General features: G+C 45.7%; 1 protein-coding gene, 1 long non-coding RNA gene and 1 other non-coding gene across 4 annotated transcripts; 1 reads left to right on the top strand and 2 right to left on the bottom strand.

Moving 5' to 3' along the window:
- Window positions 1-2,568: 2,568 nt before the first annotated feature.
- Window positions 2,569-2,675, top strand: LOC113831679. The gene has a single exon (XR_003485088.1). It is a non-coding gene; the product is annotated as a U6 spliceosomal RNA (small nuclear RNA).
- Window positions 2,676-9,036: 6,361 nt separating this feature from the next.
- Window positions 9,037-12,143, bottom strand: Ran (RAN, member RAS oncogene family). 2 transcript variants are annotated; one of them, XM_027413843.2, is made up of 7 exons: window positions 12,025-12,143; window positions 11,746-11,791; window positions 11,528-11,612; window positions 11,321-11,446; window positions 10,023-10,210; window positions 9,687-9,857; window positions 9,037-9,444 (listed from the first exon to the last, which is right to left on the bottom strand). In XM_027413843.2, exons 2-7 carry the CDS (start codon window positions 11,779-11,781, stop codon window positions 9,400-9,402), a joined length of 651 nt encoding a protein of 216 aa, XP_027269644.1. In that variant the 5' UTR covers window positions 11,782-11,791; window positions 12,025-12,143; the 3' UTR covers window positions 9,037-9,399. The 2 variants fall into 2 exon arrangements, with proteins under 2 accessions (XP_027269644.1, XP_027269643.1); XM_027413842.2 differs by having other exon boundaries at window positions 11,746-11,807; window positions 12,025-12,109.
- Window positions 12,144-16,475: 4,332 nt separating this feature from the next.
- On the bottom strand, window positions 16,476-23,520 carry LOC107977442. Its single transcript, XR_003485051.2, has 4 exons — window positions 23,224-23,520; window positions 22,438-22,587; window positions 17,460-17,590; window positions 16,476-16,786 (listed from the first exon to the last, which is right to left on the bottom strand). It is a non-coding gene; the product is annotated as an uncharacterized LOC107977442 (long non-coding RNA).
- Between the last annotated feature and the right edge of the window lie 86 nt (window positions 23,521-23,606).

Here is a 23,606-nt window from a genome sequence, read left to right as displayed (position 1 = left end):
AGCAACCACATGGTGACTCACAACCACTTCTAGTCAGATGTGATGTCCTTTTTGGCATAAAAGCAAATATGCAGATAAAGCATAAAGCACTCATATACATAAAATAAGTAAATAAATCTTTTTTTTTTAAATGAAGACTTTAAAAACAAACAAACAGCCAGGCAGTGATGGCACACGCTTTCAATCCCAGCACTTGGGAGGCAGAGGCAGGCAGTCTGTGAGTTGGAGGCCAGCCTAGTCTACAAAGCTACACAGATAAACCCTGTCTCAAAAAAACCAAATACAAACAAAAAAAAAAAAACCAAATGAACAAAAAACAGACACAACCATGGGGCTGAGAGATAGCTCAGAGGTTAAGAGCATTGGTTGTTCTTCCAGAGGTCCTGAGTTCCATTCCCAGCAACTACATGGTGGCTCACAACAATCTGATCTGGTGCCCTCTTCTGGCATGCAGGCAGAATTTATAATAAATAAATCTAAAAAAACAAAAACAAAAACAAAACAGACACAACCAAGGGTTAGGAGACACAAGTGTTGTCTTTGGGAATACTTTGACACCTTCTTATGAAATTCAAGTGTTCTTCATCTAGCCATTCAGCTCTACAGGTGTGTGTGTGTGTGTGTGTGTGTGTGTGTGTGTGTGTGTGTGTGTGTGTGTGTGTGTGTGTGTGTGTGTGTGTGTGTGTGTGTGTGTTTCTATCCAAAAGAGACCCTAGCTCAGGCACAAGTCACGAAGGACAATGTTGATAGTGAGGCACTTGCAGAGACCTTCTGGTTACTGGCAGGAGATTACTGTGAGCTGACCCATATCACACAAGACATGCTTAGTCTAGCCAATTTAATTTCAGAATGTATGACCCATTTAGAAATGGGGTACCTACAGGTGCATTTGTTGAAGTCATATTGAGACAGTCAGTGTGACACCTGTCCTTGTTGGAAGAGCAGAGGCAGAGACAGACATGAGCAGAGGGAGGTGACCTTATGAGGTGGAGGATAGGTAGGAGGGACATCTCCAAGTCTGGAACCATTGTGGTGGTTTGAATGAAAATGGCCTCCAGAGACTCATATATTTTTATGCTTAGTCCACAGTTAATGAACTATCTGTAAGAATTAGTAAGTGTGGCCTTGTTGGAGTAGGGCATGTTACTGGGGGTGGGCTTTGAGGTTTTGATTTTGGTTTTTTGAGACAGGGAAGGTTTCTAGCTGTCCTAGAAACTCATTCTGTAGATCAGGCTGGCCTTGAACTCAGAGATCCACCTGCCTCTGCTCCCAGGAATGCTGGGATTAAAGGCATGGGCTATCAATACCTAGTGGGGTTTGAGATTTTATTTTTCTTTTTATTTATTTAACTTATTTATTTTATGTGCATTAGTGTGAAGGTGTCAAATCTCCTTCAAAAGTGAAGCTCATGGAACTGGAGTTACAGACAGTTGTGAGCTTCCATTTGGGGACTGGGTATCAAACCCTGGTCCTCTGGAAGAGCAGCCAGTGCTCTTAACCACTGAGCCATCTCTCCAGGCCCGGGTTTGAGATTTTAAAAGTCTGTGCCAGGTCCAGTATCTCTTTGCCTACTGTTGGTGGATCAGGATGTAAAGCTCTTGACTACTGCTCCAGTGCAGTGCCTGTCTGCTTCCCACCATGATGATAAAGGGTTAAACATCTGAAACTGTAAGCAAGCCCCCAGTTGAATGCTTTCTTTGATAAGAGTTGCCTTGGTCATGGTGTCTCTTCACAGCAATAGAACAATAACTAAGACATTCACCAAGGATTGTGGAGAGCCACCAGAAACTGAGATGAGCATGGGACAGAGCCTCCCCAAAGACTAAGAGGGAGCCCCTCCCTACCCAGCCCTGTTTTTCCTTGGATCCCAGCTGTCAGGCTTCTAGACTAGAGAGTATCTGTGTGATGTTTTGGGGTGACTGTTTCTGTAGGAACCTGTCACAGCAGCCAGCAAGCTGCAAGAAACTAACAGAGTAAACACTAGTGCACTTGTGTAATGATGTACCAGAGAGAAAGACAAGGTGGATGACTCCCAGTAGCACACATATCTACCAATAGCCAGAGCACCGTCACCAAGGTAGTCCTGGCTTTTCTTCAGAGTGCTGGCTTCCTGGCTCCAGTCACCCTATTAAACATTAGTGCATTATAACTGGGTCATTCTTATGAAACCAGTCCAGGTTCCAAAAGGATCATTTGACAATGTCTTTTATTTTTATTCTATTTACTGGCTTTTTGAGACAGGTTTTCTCTGTGTAGTCCTGGCTGGCCTGGAACTCACTCTGTAGACCAGGCTGGCCTGGAACTCAGAGATCTGCCTACCTTTGCCTTCAGAGTGCTGGGATTAAAGGCATGTGCCACCACCACCCGTTGACAATGTTTTTTTAAAGCACAGTGGTTTTCCTAAATTCTGGCCAACCAGTCTCACTGCTACTGGTAAAGGTAAACCAAACAGGGCTGGGTGCAGCTGAAGGCAGAGCACATGTTCAGTGTACAAGAGACTCCAGATGCCATTTCTACCAAAAAGGGGGAGAAAACATTCAAATTGTATATACAAAAATGTTCATTGAAGTGCTTACTTTGGCAGCACATATACTAAAATTGGAATGATACAAAGAAGATTAGCATGGCCTCTGAACAAGGATGACATTCAAATTTGTGAAGCGTTCCATATTTGCTGGGCAGTGGTGGCTCATGCCTTTAATCCCAGCACTCAGGAGGCAGAGGAGGCAGATCTCTGTGAGTTCGAGACCAGCCTGGTCTACAGAGTGAGTTCCAGGACAGCCTCCCAAGCCACAGAGAACCCCGTTTCCAAAAAAAAAAAAAAAAAAAAAAAAAAAGTGAAGCTCATGGTCTAAATGGTTAAAAAAAAAAAAAACAGCCAATCAAAGCAGCCATACGGCTCCTTGTGTGAACCCCTCTGCATTTGGAGCTCCTGAGGTCTGCCCTACTATGTGCTTTCTTTGCAATTAAGCCTTCAATTAATTTCTTGCTTTCCTGCTTATATTTTGAGCTACCTTATCTTTTTTGCTTTGTTTTTTTTGTTTTTTCAAGACAGGGTTTCTCTGTGTAGCCTTGGACGTCTGGAACTTGCTCTGTAGACCAGGCTGGACTTCAAATCAGAGATCCCCTGCCTCTGCCTCCTGTGTGCTGGGATTAAAGGAGTGTGCCACCACACCTGGCTAGAGCCACCTATCTTTTCCCTTAAAATCCTTGGTGGTGGCACACACCTTTAAACCCGGCAAATCTCTGTTAGTTCGAAACTAGTTTGGTCTACAAATCAAGTTCTAGGACAACTAGAAGTACACAAAGAAACCCTGTCTCAAAAAACAAAACAAAACAAACTCTGTGCCTACAATCCACTGCCAGTATCACCAGCCACTGTTTTCTGAGCCCTAATGGTAGGGACTAAGAGCACACACCTTGCCTTGTGCAAGTCTGAGAATACAAACAGGAATTGTGAAATGACCAAGGGAGAGTAGAACTCCATGTGTTTGACTCAGCCTGCCTAGGGACCCTGAAAGCTGGTGGTGACATGGTGACATCACACACATAGACTTTTAGTTGGGCATGGCGGTGCACATCTGTAATCACAGCAGGATTCAGGAGGATTGTGAGTTTGAGGCCAGCTTGAAGATACATGGTGAGACTGTCTCAAAGGGAAACAAAAAGGATGGGCCATCGAGATGACTCATCTGAGAAAGGAACTTGGCATGCAAGTTACAACCTGAGTTTGATCCCTGGAGAGAGCCTGATCTTACAAGTCTCCATCTGACCTCTACTCATGCACTATGTTTGCACCCACACACAATAACAACCAGATTCAAACAAACAAACAAACAAAAGAACAAAGAAAATTTCAGCTGAGACTATAGCTCAGTGGTGGGTGGGACACTTGCCTCACATGTTTTAATCCCCATGGCTGAATTTTTTACTTTTTTATTTTTGGATGTAGGGGTGCCCATCTGTAATCCCAGCACTTGGGAGGTAGAGGCAGTAAGTTAGTTCAAGGTAAGCCTTGACTATACAGCAAGCTAGGGGCCAGAGTGGGCTACGGGAAATCTTACCTCAAAATAGTAATTTTAGTGTTTCTATTTCATTAGGCAATGTGTACTTTTAGGAAGTAAGACCACTGACATTTTGAGTGTTCCACAAAAGTAAAACATAGAAACTGTAAAACACTTAAGAGATCATAGCCAGTCCAGTCAGGACTGGATTTGAGTCCTGTGGTAAAGCATTAGCATAGCTCAGTGGTTCTTTTTATTTTTTTTAATTTTTTTAAAATTTATTTTTATTTTGTGTGCATTGGTGGTTTGCCTGCATGCATGTCTGTTTGAGGGTGGTGGATCCTGGAATTACAGACAGTTGTGAGCTGCCATGTGGGTACTGGGAATTGAACCCGGGTCCTCGGGAAGTCAGTACTCTTAGCCACTGAGCCATGTCTCCAGCCCCACTCAGTGGTTCTTCCTTCCAAATGCTGCTAACTTTTAATATAGTTCCTCATGTTGTGACTCTCAACCATAACATTTTCATTACTTCATAACTAACTTTGCTACTGTTAGGAATTGTATTATAAATATCTGTGTTTTCTGTCTTAGGCAACTCCTGTGAAAGGGTGGTTTGAGAAACACTGGCCTAGCCCAACCAAGGCCCTTCTTCATCAGAAGAGGTGAGCTACTGTGAAAGTTGCCCATGACAAAGCAGAGCACAAACTTGGCCAGATCTACAGAACTGGTCAAACTGTTCTATGATCCATCCATACTGTGGATGACTAGTTTAATAGATATGTAAGAGTAAAAATGAATGAAGCAGAATTATAGTAAAATTTCATCTCACCTCTCTCCTTTGTTTTGTTTTGAAGACAGGGTTTCTCTGTGTAGCCTTGGCTGTCCTGGAACTCACTCTATAGACCAGATTGGCCTTGAATACACAGAGATCAGCCTGCCCTGCCTTCCAAATGCTGGGATTATAAGGCATGCACTACCACCGCCTGGTTGGTTTCATCTCTTTTAAAAGCAGTTTTATTATTACATTTATCTGAATATGTGTGTGCTGGGGTACACATGCTAGAACATGCTTGTAGAGGTCTGGGGACAGCTTTCAGGAGTTGGTTCTCTTTCCGTTTGTGGGTTCTGAGGATTGAACTCAGGTCCTCAGACTTGGTGGTAAACACTTCTATCTGCCAAGCCTCTTGCTGGTCCCTTGTCTTTTGAAAAAACATTTGAAGGATAACAACAAAATATCAGCAAGTTATTCTTCACTGGTCAGCAAGCGTGGGGGAGGGGCTTAGACATGTCAGGGGCAGAAAAAAAGCAAATGTTACTCACAAACTGGCTACTGGTTTACTGGTCCAGGCTGACTCGAGGATCCTGCTGCAAGCACCCTTTCCTAGAAGTCTGGAGGCCCATTTTCTGTGCCAGCGGGTCCTGGTCACCTCCACATGACCACCTTACTTGGTGCAGCCTGTTACGTTTCCTGGGAGATATAACACACACATCTATTCACCCCAGATACAGACCCAACAACAGATCAAATTTTACAGATACTACCAAAGTCCAACTTAGCGAACCAATGAGTTGTATCGTGGTTACTTATAGGAATATGGGTGGAATTGCTTCTAAGAGTTCGAATTAGACAGTTCAGCACCAAAGCCCACTCCCAGCATGGAACAGCTCACAGCTGGGAACCTGGAGCTCAGTGAATAGCCACTAAGTGTCCTTTACTGGTGCCTCAGTTGGTCTAAACCTCTTCCAAGCAGCTTGGCTGGTTTCTGCTTCCTCCTGGCAGCTGGTGTGGTCTGAGTCTTTACAGCTAAACTTCCGTCCCTCTAAAGGGCTTTTACTGCTTACTGTGGCCTAGTGAATCTGATCAGTTTCAGGGCCTTCCTGAAGCTATTTCCAGTTGTTCACTTTCCTGCTTAAGGAGCTTCCTGAAAGATGAAATGTTTTAATGTCAGAGGAAACTGTTACATGAGACCCAGTCTGCACCTGCACCAAGTACACCAGGACCCTACCTTTACCCCTAGGGGAAACCCTGCCTTTATTACCTTGGTGTTAGAAACAAACTCCTGGTTTGAGACAGTATAGCATACATTGGAGTCTTTATGTCTCCCCAGGAGGTCAAAGTTTCCTGTCATGGCTTATCCAATATTCCCACCAATGGACTGCATAAAACAGGCTGATTCACAGGCTGCAGACAGCCTACTGGCTGTCATACCTATAGCCAGCCATTCAAGTCTCCAGTGGCTTCTAGGTGCCACATCTATACATCCCTTAAAGTTAGCATTTGGCCTATCTGCCCCAGAACTCCTGCTCCAATCCTCTTCCCAGACCAGTGACACTTTGCGTGGGACTAGATTCCAGGGATGTCTTCAGAGCACCCTGCCTTCTAACCCAAACACACCACAGGTGACACTCAGGCTGCTGGAGCAAAGCCACTGCTCCTCAGGACACCAAGCACTGCTTAGTGCTGAGGACAAACTGTCCATGCCTTACCCAAGGTTCCTGGCCCAGTTCCTAAAGCTTGAGGTCCCTATCTACCTAGACAGCACCATTCCCACTTTGAAGTTTATGTGGCCAGTACCCTGACTGGCCACTCATCTCCCTGCTGCCTAAAGCTGGGCCAAATGAACCAAACCAGATTATGAACCCATAGTGTACCAATGGTGTATCAAAATTATGTTCTCAGGGTGGTGGCGCTTGCCTTTAATCCCAGCACTTGGGAGACAGAGGCAGGCAGATCTGAGTTCAAGGCCAGCCTGGTCTACAAAGCAAATTCCAGGACAACCAGGGCTGTTACATTGAGAACATGTCTCAAAACAAAAATTCTGTTCTCTATCCTGTCTCTGGTTCTGTAGTTCTCTTTTCTCTGGGCCCTCAAAGAGCACTAATAAACAATGGGATATCAGTGATCCAAGACCTTTGCTTTCATGGCACACTGGACTCACAACTATAAATTCACCATAGACTAGGGCTGAGAGGGAAGATCCAGTGACAAGTCTATGTCAGGGACATTAGCACAAACAGGCTGAGATGCTTAACAGGCAGACCTCAGGATGAAGAGAAGAGGGTACATAGCAGCTACAGGTACCTCAGGTATCCTGAGCTCTGCAATGTGGGCCTACTAGCTGTGAATGATGACAGCCACATCTAGAAGGCAAGGAGCTCTCATCACCCAGCTCCAACTCAAGCTTCATGAGTAAAAGGTTCCGAGACAATTCAAGACTGACAGTATTGCTTCCAGCAGAGGGTTTGACACAGTACACTTTTAGCTGGGTAGAGCAACTGCACTCCTGATGGCTGACAGTTATCACACTGCATCACAGCCACAAGCCCAAAGCAGGCTTCTATCCAGTTCTTACCTTCCATCTACCAGAAAAAAAGCAAGCAGTTCTGGGCAGGTACAGGTTGCAGTTTTTTTTTTTCCATGTAGATTTAGGAAAACCTCCCAAACCTGGGTATGACAGAGCACACCTTTAATCCCAGTACTCAGGAGGCAAAGGCAGGTAGATCTGAGTTCGAGACCAGCCTGGTCTACAAAGTGAGTTTAAAAAACAGCAAGGCTATCAGAGAAACCCTGTCAAAAGCCCCAAACAAACAAAAAAAACCTCCCAAAGCCCCCAAATACCTGACTTTCCACCTTCTCCTCAGTGACCTTGCTTCAGCCAGCTCTGCTATACAGTAACTGATTTAGTCAGGAATGTTTTATCATAGGGGAGAACTTTCCCCACATGGAAAGACTGAATAGACAGTGGTGGCACATGTTTTAAAGCCAGCACTTGGAAGGGAGAGGTAGGCAGTTGAGGCCAGCCTGGCCTACGGAGTTCAGGACAGCCAGGGCCACACAGAGAAACTCTATCTGGAAAAGCCAAAAATAAAACAAAAAAGCAACTGGATAAAATCATACCCCTAAAATAAGGTGATCTCTGCTATTTGGCAGATCAAACCTAAAAAATAAAATGAAGCCATTCACTTACTCCTACAGCAAATACCAGAGATGACTCAGAAAACTTATGCAAAGCAGAAGCAATATATATTTTGAAGTTCTTCCAATAAATAATGCAAATCCTCTATACTCTAGTTAAACACACATTAAGTAGTTCCTAAATTTAACTGTTACAAAAATCAAGAGTCATAAGGTATTTGCATTCTACATTAGCTTTACACACATTTTATTAATTCAATAGATCTAAATGAAGTTTCATCCCAGTTGGGGGAGAGAATCTTCACCTGGTTGTAGTATAGCATATACATCTAATTGCATATTGAAATCAGTAAAAGTTCACAGTACACCTTCCTTTCACTCTCCCTGTTTTAAGTAACTCAACCTTTGGAGAGAAACAAAGTAACCATCTAAAGTGTTCCACCCTTTAAGAACTTTGGTAGGCTCAACTAGCAGAACCCACAGAATGGCTTAAATACATCTTTATCACAACATAGCTGACAGGATCACACACTTAATAAAAAGGCTCAACTGACAGTCCTGCATCAGACACCCACCCTACTCTCCAGTTGTGTACTCCTTCCTATTCTAGCATTTCCTTTCCTGTGCTGTCTATAAACGATCTCTGGGAAAATAATCACCAGATGCTATGCCACAGCCTACCAACCATGAACACTTTTACTAAGAGATTCTGTCTCTGCCTTTGAGACTACCACTCAAAAGCAGAGAACATTAGACATGGAAACCAAGAAATGTACATCTCAGAAAACCCTCAAGTTTCCACCAATTGCAGTTCTAACTTCTGAAATCTATCAACTATACTCCTAGATGAAATATCTGATGCATACATGCTTACAACTTACAAACTCTTTTCTTAGGTGAAACTACCTAGCAAAATGCAGGTAGGGCAGATATCCTAGCTGAATCAGTGCTTACACCTATAACATAAAGAGTTAGGTTAGGTTTGTGAAGGTAGGCACAAGGAGAACATAACTGAATTGACCTCAGGTAATAAGCAAAGGCATTGTTAACTATAATATGGCACAAGCTTCCTTATGTTGGTTTTAAAATGCTTATAAACAAGGGATGATTCACTTATTTAGATTATTTGAAATACAACTTTATTCTGATTCTAAACAAAAAGAATGGGAATGACAGTAACAAACAAGATTTCACCACTGACTGAATAGTGTGAGGTGACTGTAGCAGTCTTATTTTTGAAATTCAGGAAGGAAACAACTGTGTTCCAAACAGCTAAATATGCAAGTCCAAAAAAAAAAAAAAAATGAAGGTATGTTTTAACTGCCACATTCACTCCGAAGCCCATTCATCTCCTTCAGCATCCAATGAAGTACACGATCTGCTTAGCTAAATAAGGTGGCACACACGCTGCACCGCTGACATCACAGGACAGTTGCCTATAAAACTAGACTTCTGACGCAGGGCTCCAGCTTCACTGTCTCACAGGTCATCATCCTCATCCGGGAGGGCAGTCGTTTGAGCAACCTGGAGCAAGAAACAAAAGGAAACACTAAACATCAAAATTGCCATGACCAAGTCAAACAGGCACTAACTGTAAGAACAGATAAAGAGCACTGCCAGCTCTTGATGACCATGGTTTGAGTCCAAGCATCTACGGCGCTGGGAAGATCCAACGCCAGGCTTCTGACCTCTGCAGGCACCAGGCAAACGCAGACACATAAATTAAGACACCCATACATATGAGAAAAATTCAAAAGGACAATTACCTCTAAATCATGCTCGTACTGTGCTGCCAAAGCTGGGTCCATGACCACCTCAGGTGGGGCAAGAGCAGGCATGGCAACAAACTCCAAGTTAGGGTCTCCAATGAGCTTTCTGGCAAGCCAGAGGAAAGGCTTTTCAAAGTTGTAGTTACTTTTGGCAGAAATGTCATAGTACTGTTTAAAACAAAAAGAAATTTATGTTTAAAGAGTTCTATTAGTGATTACCATTCCAAGACACTTTAAACTAAATGACTTTTGTATCATACATTGGTCCTACATGACCTAAGTGTACCTTACATCAATATTCTCTAAGAATGACCCGATAAATTATGAACATACCTGAAGATTCTTCTTTCGGTGGAAGACAATAGATTTTGCCTTCACTTTTCTGTCCTTAATATCCACTTTATTGCCACACAATACAATGGGGATGTTTTCACACACCCGTACCAGATCTCTATGCCAGTTAGGTACATTCTTGTAGGTGACTCTTGATGTTACATCAAACATTATAATGGCACATTGGGCTGAAAAACATTCAAGGAATTGAAATGTTTCTCAGTCTATTGAAGAATTTATCATCTTTGGACAGACTCTTATGATCAACGCACTCTATCTGAAGGTCTTCCCCCCACAACACTCAAAAGTTAGATGTAATATCCACAGCACTGATTCCAATTCCTCTTCCCATGAAAATTTAAATGTCAAGACGTACTTATTCTACCAACTACCTTCTCCCTCTGGACAACTAATCACCACCACCACCCCACCCTCCAAGTTTGTCAAATAGTACATCAGCATTCTAAAGGCCCCATCTCCTTTATAGTGAGTACGACCCACACATAGTCTTTAAATGGCCAGTGAGTGTTATGCCTTTAAGAAAATCTGAAGTGAGGGTTCCATAGCCTGACCTACAGGGATAGTGAGGATACAGTTAAAGAGGCAGCAAAAGTACAGTCCAATTTTCTGGTTAAGAAGTTTCAATTAAAAAAAAAAGTTTCAACTCAGGGATAAACCCTTTGTGTCTTTATATTCTAAAAGACAACAGGAAACCAAAGAATTTCCAATGATTTTCTCATTTGGTTAAATAAGACTACAAGAATACTTTTTCATTCATTTGTCCTTAACCACCCAGCAGGCACCTTTCCTTAAAATGTTTGAATCACTTTCAAGGAGAAAAGAAAGTAAAAGTTGGTACAATTTACATGACATATAGCATGTCTCTCAACGAGAGAGGGCCTGGCTCCTGTGGCTGGGTTTCAGCAAGTGGCCCAAGCGCTCACTATCTTTATTTTAAATGATGGGGATATTCACGGATAACCACGGCACACATACCCGAATACAAGTTTTGAAAATCAAAAAGTGATCCTACAGCTTCCCTGCCTCCTACTAATAAGTTGTAAAGACACACAGTCTGCCCTAAACCATGCCTAGCATGACACAGCATGTGATCGAATGACACCACGGACGACTTGGATAAAAATCATCTCCTATTCGCTCAAACGAGGTCGCCTCCCTGGAAGCGATGTGTCTCTGTCTCTCATCTTTCTCCCTTCTTAGTCACCAGGCAACGGTTGGATCCTGGGCTCACCCCAAGCACATGTCCCAGGGCCAGGCCCATTTCCGCAGGCCCTCACCTTGGATGTAGTAGCCATCGCGCAGGCCCCCAAACTTCTCCTGGCCGGCTGTGTCCCACACGTTGAATTTAATGGGTCCTCTGTTGGTATGGAAGACGAGCGGGTGCACCTCCACGCCCAGGGTGGCTGCAGGGACAGGGCGGCAGGGTCAGCCATGCACTGTCGGCCACTTCCCCGCCCGTAGCCGCGCAGCCCCGCCGCACCTACCTACATACTTCTTCTCGAACTCGCCCGTCAAGTGGCGCTTCACGAACGTCGTCTTCCCGGTGCCACCGTCGCCCACCAGGACGAGCTAAGGAGAAGGCAGCGTGAGCGGCCCGGTCCCCTCCCGCCATGCCATCCTCCCGACCTCCCCTCTCCCTCGCTCGTTCGCTCGTTCGCTCGCCCGCCCGCCAGTCGATCCGCCCGTCCGTCCGCGCACGCACCTTGAATTGGACCTGCGGCTCTCCCTGGGCGGCCATCGCGGCGATCCTGCGGGAAAGAGCGGCTGCGGCACGTGCGCCCCACAAAGGCCGCGGCCGGGAAGAGCGCGCGGGAAGGCGGGGACGCGGCGTGAGACGGTGGGGGGAAGGGAAGCTGGCTGAGAAGCCCAGGGCGCAGCCCGTTCGCTCTCTCCGCACCGCCGCCGCCCCGCCCCACCCGAAGGGCACCCCCTCCCCCGCCGCCGCCCGCGCCCGGCCCGATGCTCCCGGCCCCGCCGCTACCTTCCAGAAGACTCTCCGCGCCCGTCCGACTGAAGCTGGAAAGATGGCGGAAGCGGGATTCAAATGCCGGAGACGCAGCGGACGCCGGCGCGCGGAGGGGGGTGGAGCCTAAAGGGGCGGAGCAACGGCGCCGCGCCCAACCACGCGGCGCACGCGCGCGCGCACGCCTGCACGGCCCGTCTGACTCCAGCCGGTCAGTCGGAGCGCAGAAGGGAGCGGGAGAGGCGCGACGGGTCACGTGGTGCGGGCGCGCGGGAACGCGCACGCACGCATAGCAGGAGGTCTTAGTGAGCCGGCTCAGAGCGCGGGCTCCCGCGCGCATGCGCTCACTGCGGGAGGCCGCGCGTCACGTGGGCGGTGGCCTAGCCCGGGCCTCGTGGGCGGGAAAGGCGGGTACGTTCTCCCTGTCGCTTGCCGCTGATCAGCGGGCACCGCCCTACCTTCGTCCCCGCGTCCTGTCTCCACGAACACGCTGGACCCCGCGGGCGGAGGATCGCTGAGTGCTTGTGTCCCCAGAATGAATGAAGGAGTGAATGAATGAGGACGCGCGTGCCCGCGACCCAGCTTGCGTCAGATTGCTGATAGGCCACGCGTGCCAGGGGTGAACGCGTCCTGGCTTTACACGTGTGGGGGCCCTGCGACCCTAAGCTGGTGGCACAGACTCTGAGGATGGGGCAGGATGCAGTCGGGGGCGTCCATGCCCCCGGGACTCCGCCTCTATTTCATGGCCGAGGTGCATAATCCATTTCTCAGAAGATATTCCACCCTGGCTCTCTCCTGAGCACCAAGTGACCAGGGAGGGATCCTCACAGGCCTGGGAAAACAACAATTAGATTGGGCCTGCTGGAAGCCAAGTTACCCAAAGCACCAGTAAATACAGATGCTGCTGGGAAAACGGAAAATACATCCCTGATGACGAGAGCTTGTGGCCCTGCTGTTTTTTTGTACTATGCAGTTTAAAAGGAGACAGCACAGGCCTTAGAGGGATTTCAGGTGCAAGGCTAGCATGGGCAACTTAGTGAGATAACTCATGGCAAACTGTTTGCCTGGCATATGCAAGACTTTGGTTGAATCCGTAGTACCAATAAGAAAACAAATGTCTCGAAAAATCAGAAAAAATAAATAAATGTCATCCATTTCATTATGGCTAGGTAGATCCCGGAAGGATACTGTTTGGGGAAAACAGTGAATGGGAGAAGGGAAAGTGGTTGTGTGTGGCACAAAAGAACAATTTCATAATCTTAACATAGTGTATATGTAATGTGATATAAATACAAAATTACAGCCAAGTGGTGGTGGCGCATGCCTTTGATCCCAGAACTTGGGAGGCTAGAGGTAAGCAGATGTCTGTGAGTTCGAGGCCAGCCTGGTCTGCAGAGAGAGTGCCAGGACAGGCTCCAAAGCTACACAGAGAAACCCTGTCTCAAAAACAAACAAACAAAAAAACTGTATTCTTGGGTATGTGAATCTTAAATTGGCTACAAGGGGCTATGCCATTAGCTGTCTTCAATAGAAGATAGAAAGGGATGTGATCAAATTGAGAGTCGAGGAAACTATCAATCTGCCTAATTTTAGTTCTTGGTTTAGGTTGTTGATAAAAGTAGCCGTGGGTGCTGGGTAGTGAGATCACCGGTGACCCCCTCCCCTGGAAAACTCACCAGGGTATTTCCTGTCCTGGCATCTAGCCTCCTGAATGGCATGCATCATTAAGTGTGTTGTATTTTGTTACTAACTGACCCAAGCTTAGAATTTAAAGAGCCTCCTCCAAGAAAGCAGAAGAAAATACACCCGAGTGGGATGCTTTCCCTGCCAGCACTGTCCAGACTCGTGGCTGCCTACTGCTTCCTAGTTTACAGAGATACTTGTCTCTGTCATCCAACTGCAAACCCAGACTTAGCCTGCACTTTAAATCTTGGCAGCTGTATAACACTTGTGAGAGCTTGGACTTGGAGGTGTGGGGTGTCAGGGGTGGGTGCAGCTATAGACAGTAATTTGTACAGCCCTGGAGAAAAGTTTCAGTTGGAGAAGGGATTTTAGGGTGTGATGGTTGGTCTACAGGATTTAAGGTTGCCAATCGGACAAACCTCTGCGTGTGTCTCATGTGCTTACAGAGAGGTTTAACTGAACATGGACTGTACCCTGGACTGAATAAAAAGGGGAAAGTGAGCTGAGTACCAGCATCCATCTCTCTCTCTCTACTCCCTCTCTGTGGACATAGTGACCAGCTGCCTTACCCTCTTGCCATTATACCTTCTACCTTCCCCAGATATAGTAGATTGTATCATGGTGTTGTAAGCCAAAATGAACTCTTCCTTTCCTAAAGTTGCTTTTTGTAAAGCATTTTTGCTATAACAATGAGCAAAGTAGCTAATTGTATTTTCTTCTGAATCCCCAAATGGTATGTTATATTTTGAATTTGAGATAGCCCCTGAAGGCTTGAGTGTCAGATACCTCACCAATGGTGCTGTTTTAGACTTGTGACCTAGTGGATGACTGGGGTAGGGTCAGGGGACAGGTTAGGGGTGGAGAGCCTTAAAAATCATATCCTGAAGTATCTGGTCAGCTACAGTGTGAAGCTGCAAGCTCCCACTACCATAGAGTGAGATCCAATGCCATGCTGTCTTGCTATGGTGGACTGTATTCCCATGAGCCAAGGTAAGTCCTTCCTCAGCACTATATTCTTTCCAGTATTTTTGGTCATGGTGACAAGAGAAGTTGCTAGCATACTTCGTGTCTATCATCCACTTCCTTCCTCACAAGGCATACATATATGTTTGGGATAGCCAATATCTGTTGTCAGCATGGTTGAATCTGGAATTAACTAAGAGACACACCTCTGCATGGGTCCTCAGGGCACTTCCAGGAAGCATTAACTGAGGTGGGAAGACACTCCCCCATGATAGGCAACATCTTCCCTAAGTGTCCCAGATACAGAGGTCCTAGGAAAAAGCAGCCCAGTCTCCCCCTTCCTCTTGATGTGAGTGTATTTATGTCATTGTTGCTGCTGCTGTTATACTCAGCTGACAGCAAGCCCAGCTTCTTCAGCTTCTAGCAGGGAACACTAGGATGCTTAAGGCATTCAGCCTCATGAACAATGTTATACATACACATGAATAAATGCAAATACATATATAAATAAAACCCTTAAGAATCAAGACCTCTGCTTACGCATGATATTCCCTCTGAAATGTTTGAGAGTGTATAGTACACAATGTTCCTCATATGTATTTCTTAAAACTAAGGACCCTCGACTATATAACTTCTGTATACTGACCAACACCATGTCACCAAATCTGCAGAACTTAATCCCATTTATGACACTAAAGTGTCTAATCTGGGACCCATCCCAGAGTTACCTGTTGCTTTGGTTGTCTTTAAATCTAGAGTCTAGAGAGTCCCTTGATACCAGTCATTTTGCAGGACATCCAGGCTGTTGCTTGAATCTGGAGTGTCCCCCCAAAGGCTTTGGCCCAGTGTGTTGATACTGTGATGTGACCTAAAGAGGGGCTTTAGGTTCTGTTGGGGCTGTACTTGAACTATGGGGCCCTAGTCTCTTTCTCTTTCTCTTTCTGGCCATGATTTGCTAATCGTTCCTACCATGATTTGCTGCCTGCCCATAGGCCCAAAGCAATGGACCAGTCAACCAACCACAGGCTGAATCCTTTAAAACTGTGATAAAGCTGTCTCATGACAGGGCAATAGCTCAAGCATATGTTGGATAGCAGCAGAAAGCTAGCAGTTTCCATCTGAATGGGGTTCTATACTTCCTTGTGATTAATCTTTGGGGATACAGCTTGGATGGTGATACCACAAGAATGATGGTGTGATCTTCCTCAAAACTTAGAGGCACTGAATAATCTAACCCACCCCCACCCCCACCGCCAGCCCTGCAGCCCTCCTCCAGCCCTGCAGTCATTTTGATTATTTCACTCAAGGGTATCTTTGAGTATCAAGGGTATCACTCAAAGGTAGCTTTGCCTCCCTCTCCTCTTCTGTCCTGTTCTTGTAACTCTTTGGAGCCCTCACAACCTTTCTGGATCTTATTTCAGCCTATTTGTAGACTTACTGGTTTCTCTGACTAAAGGTTTTCCCCACACTTTTGCCTTACAGGCTCCTCTCCCTACTCAGGCTGAAGCTCCTTAAAGGGCCCAGCCTAAATACCCTGTCCAGCTACTGCCTCATACCCAGGCTTTCCCCATCAAAGCACCTATTCATTTCCCCAAAGCACTCAACTGGCATCATGACTCATAGGTTTGTCATTTATCTGTCTCCTTAATGGAATAAGTGAAGTCACCTGTCTTTCACATTCACATGGAGCACAGGACCTTGAACATAATGCACACTCACTGAGTGGCCACTGGGCCATCAACTGGACCTTCGGCTCCTTCTGAACATGCAGCAAATAATCAGAACTGTGTTCTAGTGGGAATCATGGAGATTCAAGACCCGCAGGGTGGTTCAGCGACATAGCACTTGCTCAGCACTATGGGGGTCAAAATAAATGATGGAGATCTAAATGCACACACTATTAGAACTTTAATAGTTCATAGAAGGAATCATTAAGCAGATATAATTTACACAATGCAGGACCAGTATTTTCTGTTTGTGCAGTCTCCAGCAGGTTTGTTTTCTTTGGAAAGGAGTAAGAAACTCTTGGGCATTTTCCATCTCATTTGCCAGTAACTTCTCAGATGCTCGGCTTTCTCTAAGTGGAGAGTGTGGCTCATATAACACATGGCTGCTTGGCCTTGACACAGAACTTCTTTTCCCAAAAAGCAAAACAAAGAGATATGTCAGATATCTGTGTGACTAGGCATCCTGACGTCATCTCTTCCTTAACTCAGAGTTGTGCAGAGGGTGTGTTGTGCCCTAGACTGTATGCAACCTGTGTGCTTTATGGCTTCACCTGCACTGGATCCCAGCACACCTCAGACCTGAGCTAGGCCTTGGTGTTGTCTTTGAAAATTCTTGGAGAATCTTTATTGAGTAAACTCCAAGCTGGCCCTCTCTGAGGTCATACAAACACTAAACACTTGCTGACAGAGAGGATACTCTTTAGTGGAGCTGCCTGCAAATTGTGCAGGGAGTTCCAGGGATGGCTGTCTCAAAGCAAGCAAGCAAAAACCAGACTAGAAATGAACTAGATAAGTAAACATAGGTGGCTGTCTTTGTACAAGACAGTTTTGCTTATGTGGGTTCAGCCAACTGCATGTTGAAAGTATTAGGGGACATTGCATCCTTACTGAGTGTGTATGGGGTGCCCCTTGTTTCTATTTCCTAAACAATACAGTTACTATGCAACTACTTACATACTGTATACATTGTGTAAGGTATAAGTAACCAAAGGGTTTAAAGTACTCAGGATATGCATAGGTTACATGCAAATGTGACTTTGTTTTTATATAAGAGACCCAACCATCTGCCTATCTGGTTACCAGCAGGGTTGCAGGTGATTCCAGGACCCAATCTCCATGGATACAGGATGTTCGCTGTCCAGAGGATGATGGCTTCTGAATTGGAAAGGAGGAAGGAAGTGGCTGGGCAGGAGGATGACCCCAGACTATCCCTGAGATAGCAAGGGAGGAACAAGACACAGGAAAGTGAGGGAGGGTACCAAGGAACCTGTGAAGGAAAAGATTCCAGGGAGAGGAAGTGGCTTATGAAGGCCGCTGTGCAGCTGAGCTGAGGAGCTAGAAGGAAGAAGAAATGGGCCAGAGAGGCTAATATACACAAGGCCTTTGGTTTTTGTTGGTTTGTTTGTTTTTCATGACAGTTCAGGGGATTAAACTCAGGACCTCAAGCAGCCAAGTTGACTCATGTTTTGGCTTTCTGTATCTACAGATGACTGTAGTATGTATTGTTTGTTCCCCATGCCATTCCCATTTTAATGCCCCTTACCCCAAAGTGACTATATCAAGATGTAGGGCCTTTGAGAAGTGATGAGGTCCCACATAGAGCCTCACAAATGGGGAAGGGGGACTGGTGTCTTATCAAAGTGTTCCTTGTGGTTGGAGATATCGGTCAGTTGGTAGAGTGCTTGGGTAGCATGCAGGAGGCCCTGGGTTTGATTCCTAGCACTGGATCAGAAGTTCAAAGTCACATTTGGCTACACAGGGAGTTTGAGGCCAGCCTGGGTGAGAGACTGTCTTGAAAAAGAAAAGAAAAATGTGTCCTCAGGAGCCTGGTATAGTGGTATAATCCCAGCACTTTCAGGGCAGAAGCAGGAGGATCAAGGCCAGTCTTGGCTACATAGTGAATCCCTAGCCTTCCCAAGAGTGTCTCAACAACACAAGAGTGCCCCATCCTCTTTTGCTCTTCCCCAAATCCCAGGACCCAGGAGAGGAAAGCAGCTTTCCCAGATCCCAGCTCTGGAGGTCCTTGACCTCAGACTTGGCTGCCTATGAAATGTGAGGGATATCAGTCAGAAGGAATTGGCTTCCCAGGTTAGAAGTGATGGCTATTCCTCTAGCTAGAGAGAGTTTTAAGAGCAGTCTGTTGATCACCCACAATCATCCACATTCTGTGATGTTTTGACTCTATGTCCCATGTCACTTTAGAAGAATATAATCTTAAGAAAGGAGAGAAAAGCCAGGTGGTGGTGCCGCACGCCTTTAATCCCAGCACTCTGGAGGCAGAGGCAGGTGGATCTCTGTGAGTTTGAGACCAGCCTGGTCTACAAGAGGTAGTTCCCAGGACAGCCTCCAAAGCTACAGAGAAACCCTGTTTTGAACAAAAGGGGGAGGGGGCTGATGAGATGGCTCAGCGGTTTAGAGCACTGGCTGCTCTTCCAGATGTCCCAGCAACCACATAGTGGCTCACAAGTTCAAGTCCCAGCAACCACATAGTGGCTCACAACCATCCATAATGAATGAGATCTGGTGCCCTCTTCTGGCCTGCAACCATACATGCAGACAGAACACTGTATGCATAATAAATAAATAAATCTTGAAAAACAAACCCTAAAACTGTTTTAGGACTTCTTGGGCTGGAGAGATGGCTCAGCAGAGGACTGACTGCTCTTCCAGAGGACCCCAGTTCAGTTCCCATCATCCACATGGTGGCTTACAACTAACTATCTGTAACAACGATTCTAGGGGAACTGACACCCTCACAGTCAAAACACCAATAAACATAAAATAAAAAAAAAAAAAACTGTTTAGGACTTCTCACAGGTTGGGACAGGCCTGGAAGCTCATACATAAAGATGTAAGGATGTGGGATATGTGAGTGTGAATATATAACATCCCATTATATGACTTTCTAACATACCATCTGTGCTCAACTGTTTATTTATCTCAAACATTGGCTTTTTTAGTTTCAAAATGTGTAACATATTTTAGATGCTTGGGTTTAAAAGTGACCTCTTATAAGCTGTGTCAACAGCCAATGTGTACAGCCATAACTGCCCTATTTATAAGATAATTACATGGTGACATTGGCTTAACAAAACACCACAAACTGAATCCCTTAATAGAACAGAAATGGATCCCCTTACTGGCCCTGGTATTAAACCCAAGGCCTCAAGATTGCTAGGCAAACACCACTACTGAGCTACATCATTCAGCCATCTTTGTATTTTTTACTTGGAGACAAATGGCTCACTAAATTGCCCAGACTATCCTCGAGTCCACTTTGCATTCCAGGTTGGACTTGAACTCGGGGTCCTGCTGCCTTGTTCTCCTGAGAACCTGGGATGACATGCCTACACCACCAAGCCCTCTCAGAGATGTTTCTGGAAGTCTGAAACCCAGGAGTGGGCAGACCATGCTGTCTCTGAAGGCTGGTGGGGAGTCTGTCCCATGTTGCCTCCTGAGCTTTTGAGTTGCTGGCATTCATGGCCACCCCTTGCTTTGTAGGCATATGGTTGCAGTGACTGGGCTATCTCCTCCTAGTTATATCTTCCCTCTGTATGTCTGTCTCTGAGGTCAAGCCCTGAATCATGACTTCATCTCATGTTAAGCTGAATTGTAAAAGGCCCTTTCTTCTAAGGTCCCATTCATATTGTAAAGGTCTCATTCATAGGGAGAGGGAGTTAGAATTTAACATCTCTGGTTTTTTTGTTTGTTTGTTTGGTTAGTTAGTTCTTAGTTTTGGGCTTTTTGCTTTTTTTGAGACAGGGTTTCTTTGTGTAATAGCTTTGGCTGTCTTGGAACTCACTTTGTGCACCAGATTGGTCTTGAACTCAGAGATCAGCCTGCCCTCTGCCTCCCGAATGCTGAGATTAAAGGTATGAGCCACCTCTGCCTGGCTGAATCTGACAGATTTATCTGTGGATGAAATGCAACCCTTAATACAGATTTTCCAAACTATTCATCCAGATGTGTAATCCCAGGAGGATCACAAATTCAAGGCCAGTGTGGGCTACAGAGAAAATTCAAGGCCATTCTGAGCAACAGATGAGACCCTGTCTAAAAACTAAAAAATATAAAAAGGGCTGGAGGTATATAACTCAGTGGTAAAATGTTTGTCCAGCAGGCACAGGGGCCTAAGTTTAATTCCCAGCACTAGGAAAAAAACAACAATTTGCAGTATTCTCGGGTAGTATGGCTCAGAAGTGGGGCCCAACTTTAAGGTCACTTAGCAGTTATTTCATTTTCTTGGTCCACATGGTGTCTCCATGCTACCACCTGGATACTTGTAGCATATTTCCTACTAAAACAATAAGAAATGGATTTTTATTATAGTTGTTGAAGTCTCACACTGTAGCCCATGCTGGCTCAAACTTGTATCAGTCCTTCTTCAGCTTCCAGAGCCTGTGCATACAGGTGTGAGCACCACTCAGAATAGAACTCTGTCTTTAAACATGTTTCTGTTCCCAGGCATAGTGTCATGTACCTGTGATCCCAGCGTTAGGAGGCCAAGACAGGAAGATCAGAAGTTCATGGTTGAAGCAGGAAGTAGTGGCACACACCTTTGATCCCAGCACTCGGGACAAAGAGAAGAAGGTGGATCTCTGTGAGTTCAAGACCAGCCTGGTCTGCAAAGTGAGTACCAGGACACCCAAGCATATTACACAGAGAAACCCTGTCTCAGAAGAAAAAACAAAACAACTCATGCATGCAGGGAGTTTGAGGGTAGCCTGAGCTCCAGGAGACTTGATCTCAAAAAGAACCAAAAAACCAAAAAAAAAAACAAAAAAACAAAAAAACAAAAAAAAAACAAAGCAAAAGACTGCCCCACAATGCAATTGCTTCTAACTTTAGAGTTTAATTTTTTTTTTTTTTTAGGTTTTATTTATTTATTATGTATACAGTCTATACAGTCTTCTGCCTGCATGCCAGCAGAGGGCACCAGATCTCATTCAAGGTGGTTGAGAGCCACCATGTGGTTGCTGGGAATTGAACTTAGGACCTCTGGAAGAACAATCAGTGCTCTTAACCGCTGAGCCATCTCTCCAGCCCCAAGTTTAAATGTTATAAATAAAAACAATGCTCTTTCCTCATCTTCTCCTTTCCATCCCTCCCTCCCACCTTCCTCCCTTTTTTCTTCTCAGATATGCCTTGCTGCCTGAAACATTAGGCCTATACAGAGGGTGTCCAGCTGGGTTTGTATTTGAGGAGCACAAACTAATATTACAAACTTTTGTTGTTGCCATTGTTGCTTTTTGTGACAGGGTTTCCTCTATATAGCCCTGGCTATCCTAGAACTCACTCTGTAGATCAGGCTGAACTCAAACTCATAGAGATCAACCTGCCTCTGCCTTGAGTGCTGGGATTAAAGGCATGCACCATCCCACCCAGCATAATGCTACACACTTAAGGATAGGCTCCCCCAAATTCGAGGCATATTACTGGTAAGTGCACCCCTGCCTGCAGAGCCTTAGCTCACATGCCAGTATCCTTAAGAATGAAAGCTACTGGCTGGTGAGATGGCTCAGTAGTTAGAGGTGAAGCCTGACCTGAGTGAGTTTAGGAACCCACGTGGTAAAACAGAACCAAATTCTGAAAGTTGTCCTCTGACCTCTCTCTCTCTCTCTCTCTCTCTCTCTCTCTCTCTCTCTCTCTCTCTCTCTCTCTCTCTCTCTCTCTCTCTCTCTCTCTCTCTCTCTCTCTCTCTCTGTGTGTGTGTGTGTGTCTGTGTGTCTGTGTGTGTGTGTGTGTGTGCGCGCGCTAATAAATACATGTTAAAAAAAAAGCCGGACGACGGCGGGCGGCGGCCGCGGCGGCGGGGCGGCGGCGGGCAGGTGGAGGGGCGGCACTGGAGAGATGGCTCCAAGGTTAAGAGCACTGGCTGCTCTTCCAGAGGTCCTGAGTTCGATTCCCAGCAACCACATAGTGGCTCACAACCATCTGTAATGAGATTTGGTGCCCTCTTCTGGCCTGCAGGCATACATGCAGGCAGAACACTATATATAATAAATAAATTAAAAGAAAAAGAATGAAAGCTACTGTGCACAGCCATTATGAGACTCACATAGGGAGATAGGGTTCACTTTGGCTCGCAGTTCAAGGCTACAGTCCATCATGGTGGGGAATCAACAGGTTGAGGCATCCACAGTCAGGAAGCAGAGAGAGATGAGTGTCGGTGCTCAGCTCCTCTTCTCCTTTTTATTGGGTTCAGGACCTTAGAACAAGGGAAGGTGCTGAAACGGTTAAGAAGGGTCTTTCCTTGTTAATTAACCTAGTCTAGATAATCCCTCATACAGGAGCCCAGAGTCTTGTCTCCTGGTGATTCTGATTCCTGTTAGGTTGTCAATCAATACCCTACCATCACAGGGGTGTTGGCTCTACAGGAGGGCCACAGAAAGGTCGGAAGAAGCACCCTCTTGGTTTTCCTCACACTCCACGCTATGCATGCCTCTTTATTGCATTTAATAATTTGCGCTTTGAATGTTTGAATGTGAAATGTCTTCCATAGGCTAGTGTATTTGAAGACTTGTTTTGAACACTCTCAGACAGTTGGCACTCTTTTGGGAAGTTGTGGAACTTTTAAGAGGTGTGGCCTAGCTGTTACCCAGCCTTGAGGGCTATAGTCTGGGCCAGTTCCTGTCATTCCTGTCTTTGTTCCCTATTTCTCCAAAATATGAAGGGTCAGGGTTAATGCCCCCACCAACGTGGGCCATCTGCAGCTATGCCTCTCCTGGAATAATGGACTTTAGCCCTTCAAATCATGAGCCAAAATAAATCCTTCCTCCCTTACTTGGCATTTAATGGCTACACTGCCAGAGTGACCAGAAAAGTAACTGCTTGAATCTCTCACCAGAACTGCATCAAGGGTGGAATCTGCAGGTGTTCTTTGTCTGAGGACCCAGATGTGGCGCTCTCAGGGTCAGCATAGGTGACAGGTGTGCCTGCTTTCTTCTGATTGCTTTGCTGTCAATGTGTGCTGTAATGGTGAATTTAGAATTTTGTTTTTTCTCTGTGGAGTATAAATCTAGGGCATGATAGGCAAGGGCTAGCCACTGATCTGTAGCCCCAGCCTCAGTTTTTTAATTAAACAAAACGTGAGAAAATGAAGAAACCAGCAAGGGCGGACAGCTTGTTAAACAGTCTAACCTCGGAGCTAGAGGACTTAAGCCCAGGCCCCGCCCCCAGAAGGAGCCACGCCCACTCACCCCACCCCTCGCAAGGACCCGCCCAGGC

The sequence above is a fragment of the Cricetulus griseus genome, chromosome 4 (assembly GCF_003668045.3).
Source record: "Cricetulus griseus strain 17A/GY chromosome 4, alternate assembly CriGri-PICRH-1.0, whole genome shotgun sequence".
NCBI lineage: Eukaryota > Metazoa > Chordata > Mammalia > Rodentia > Cricetidae > Cricetulus > Cricetulus griseus.
This window is presented reverse-complemented; position numbering and strand designations above follow the sequence as displayed.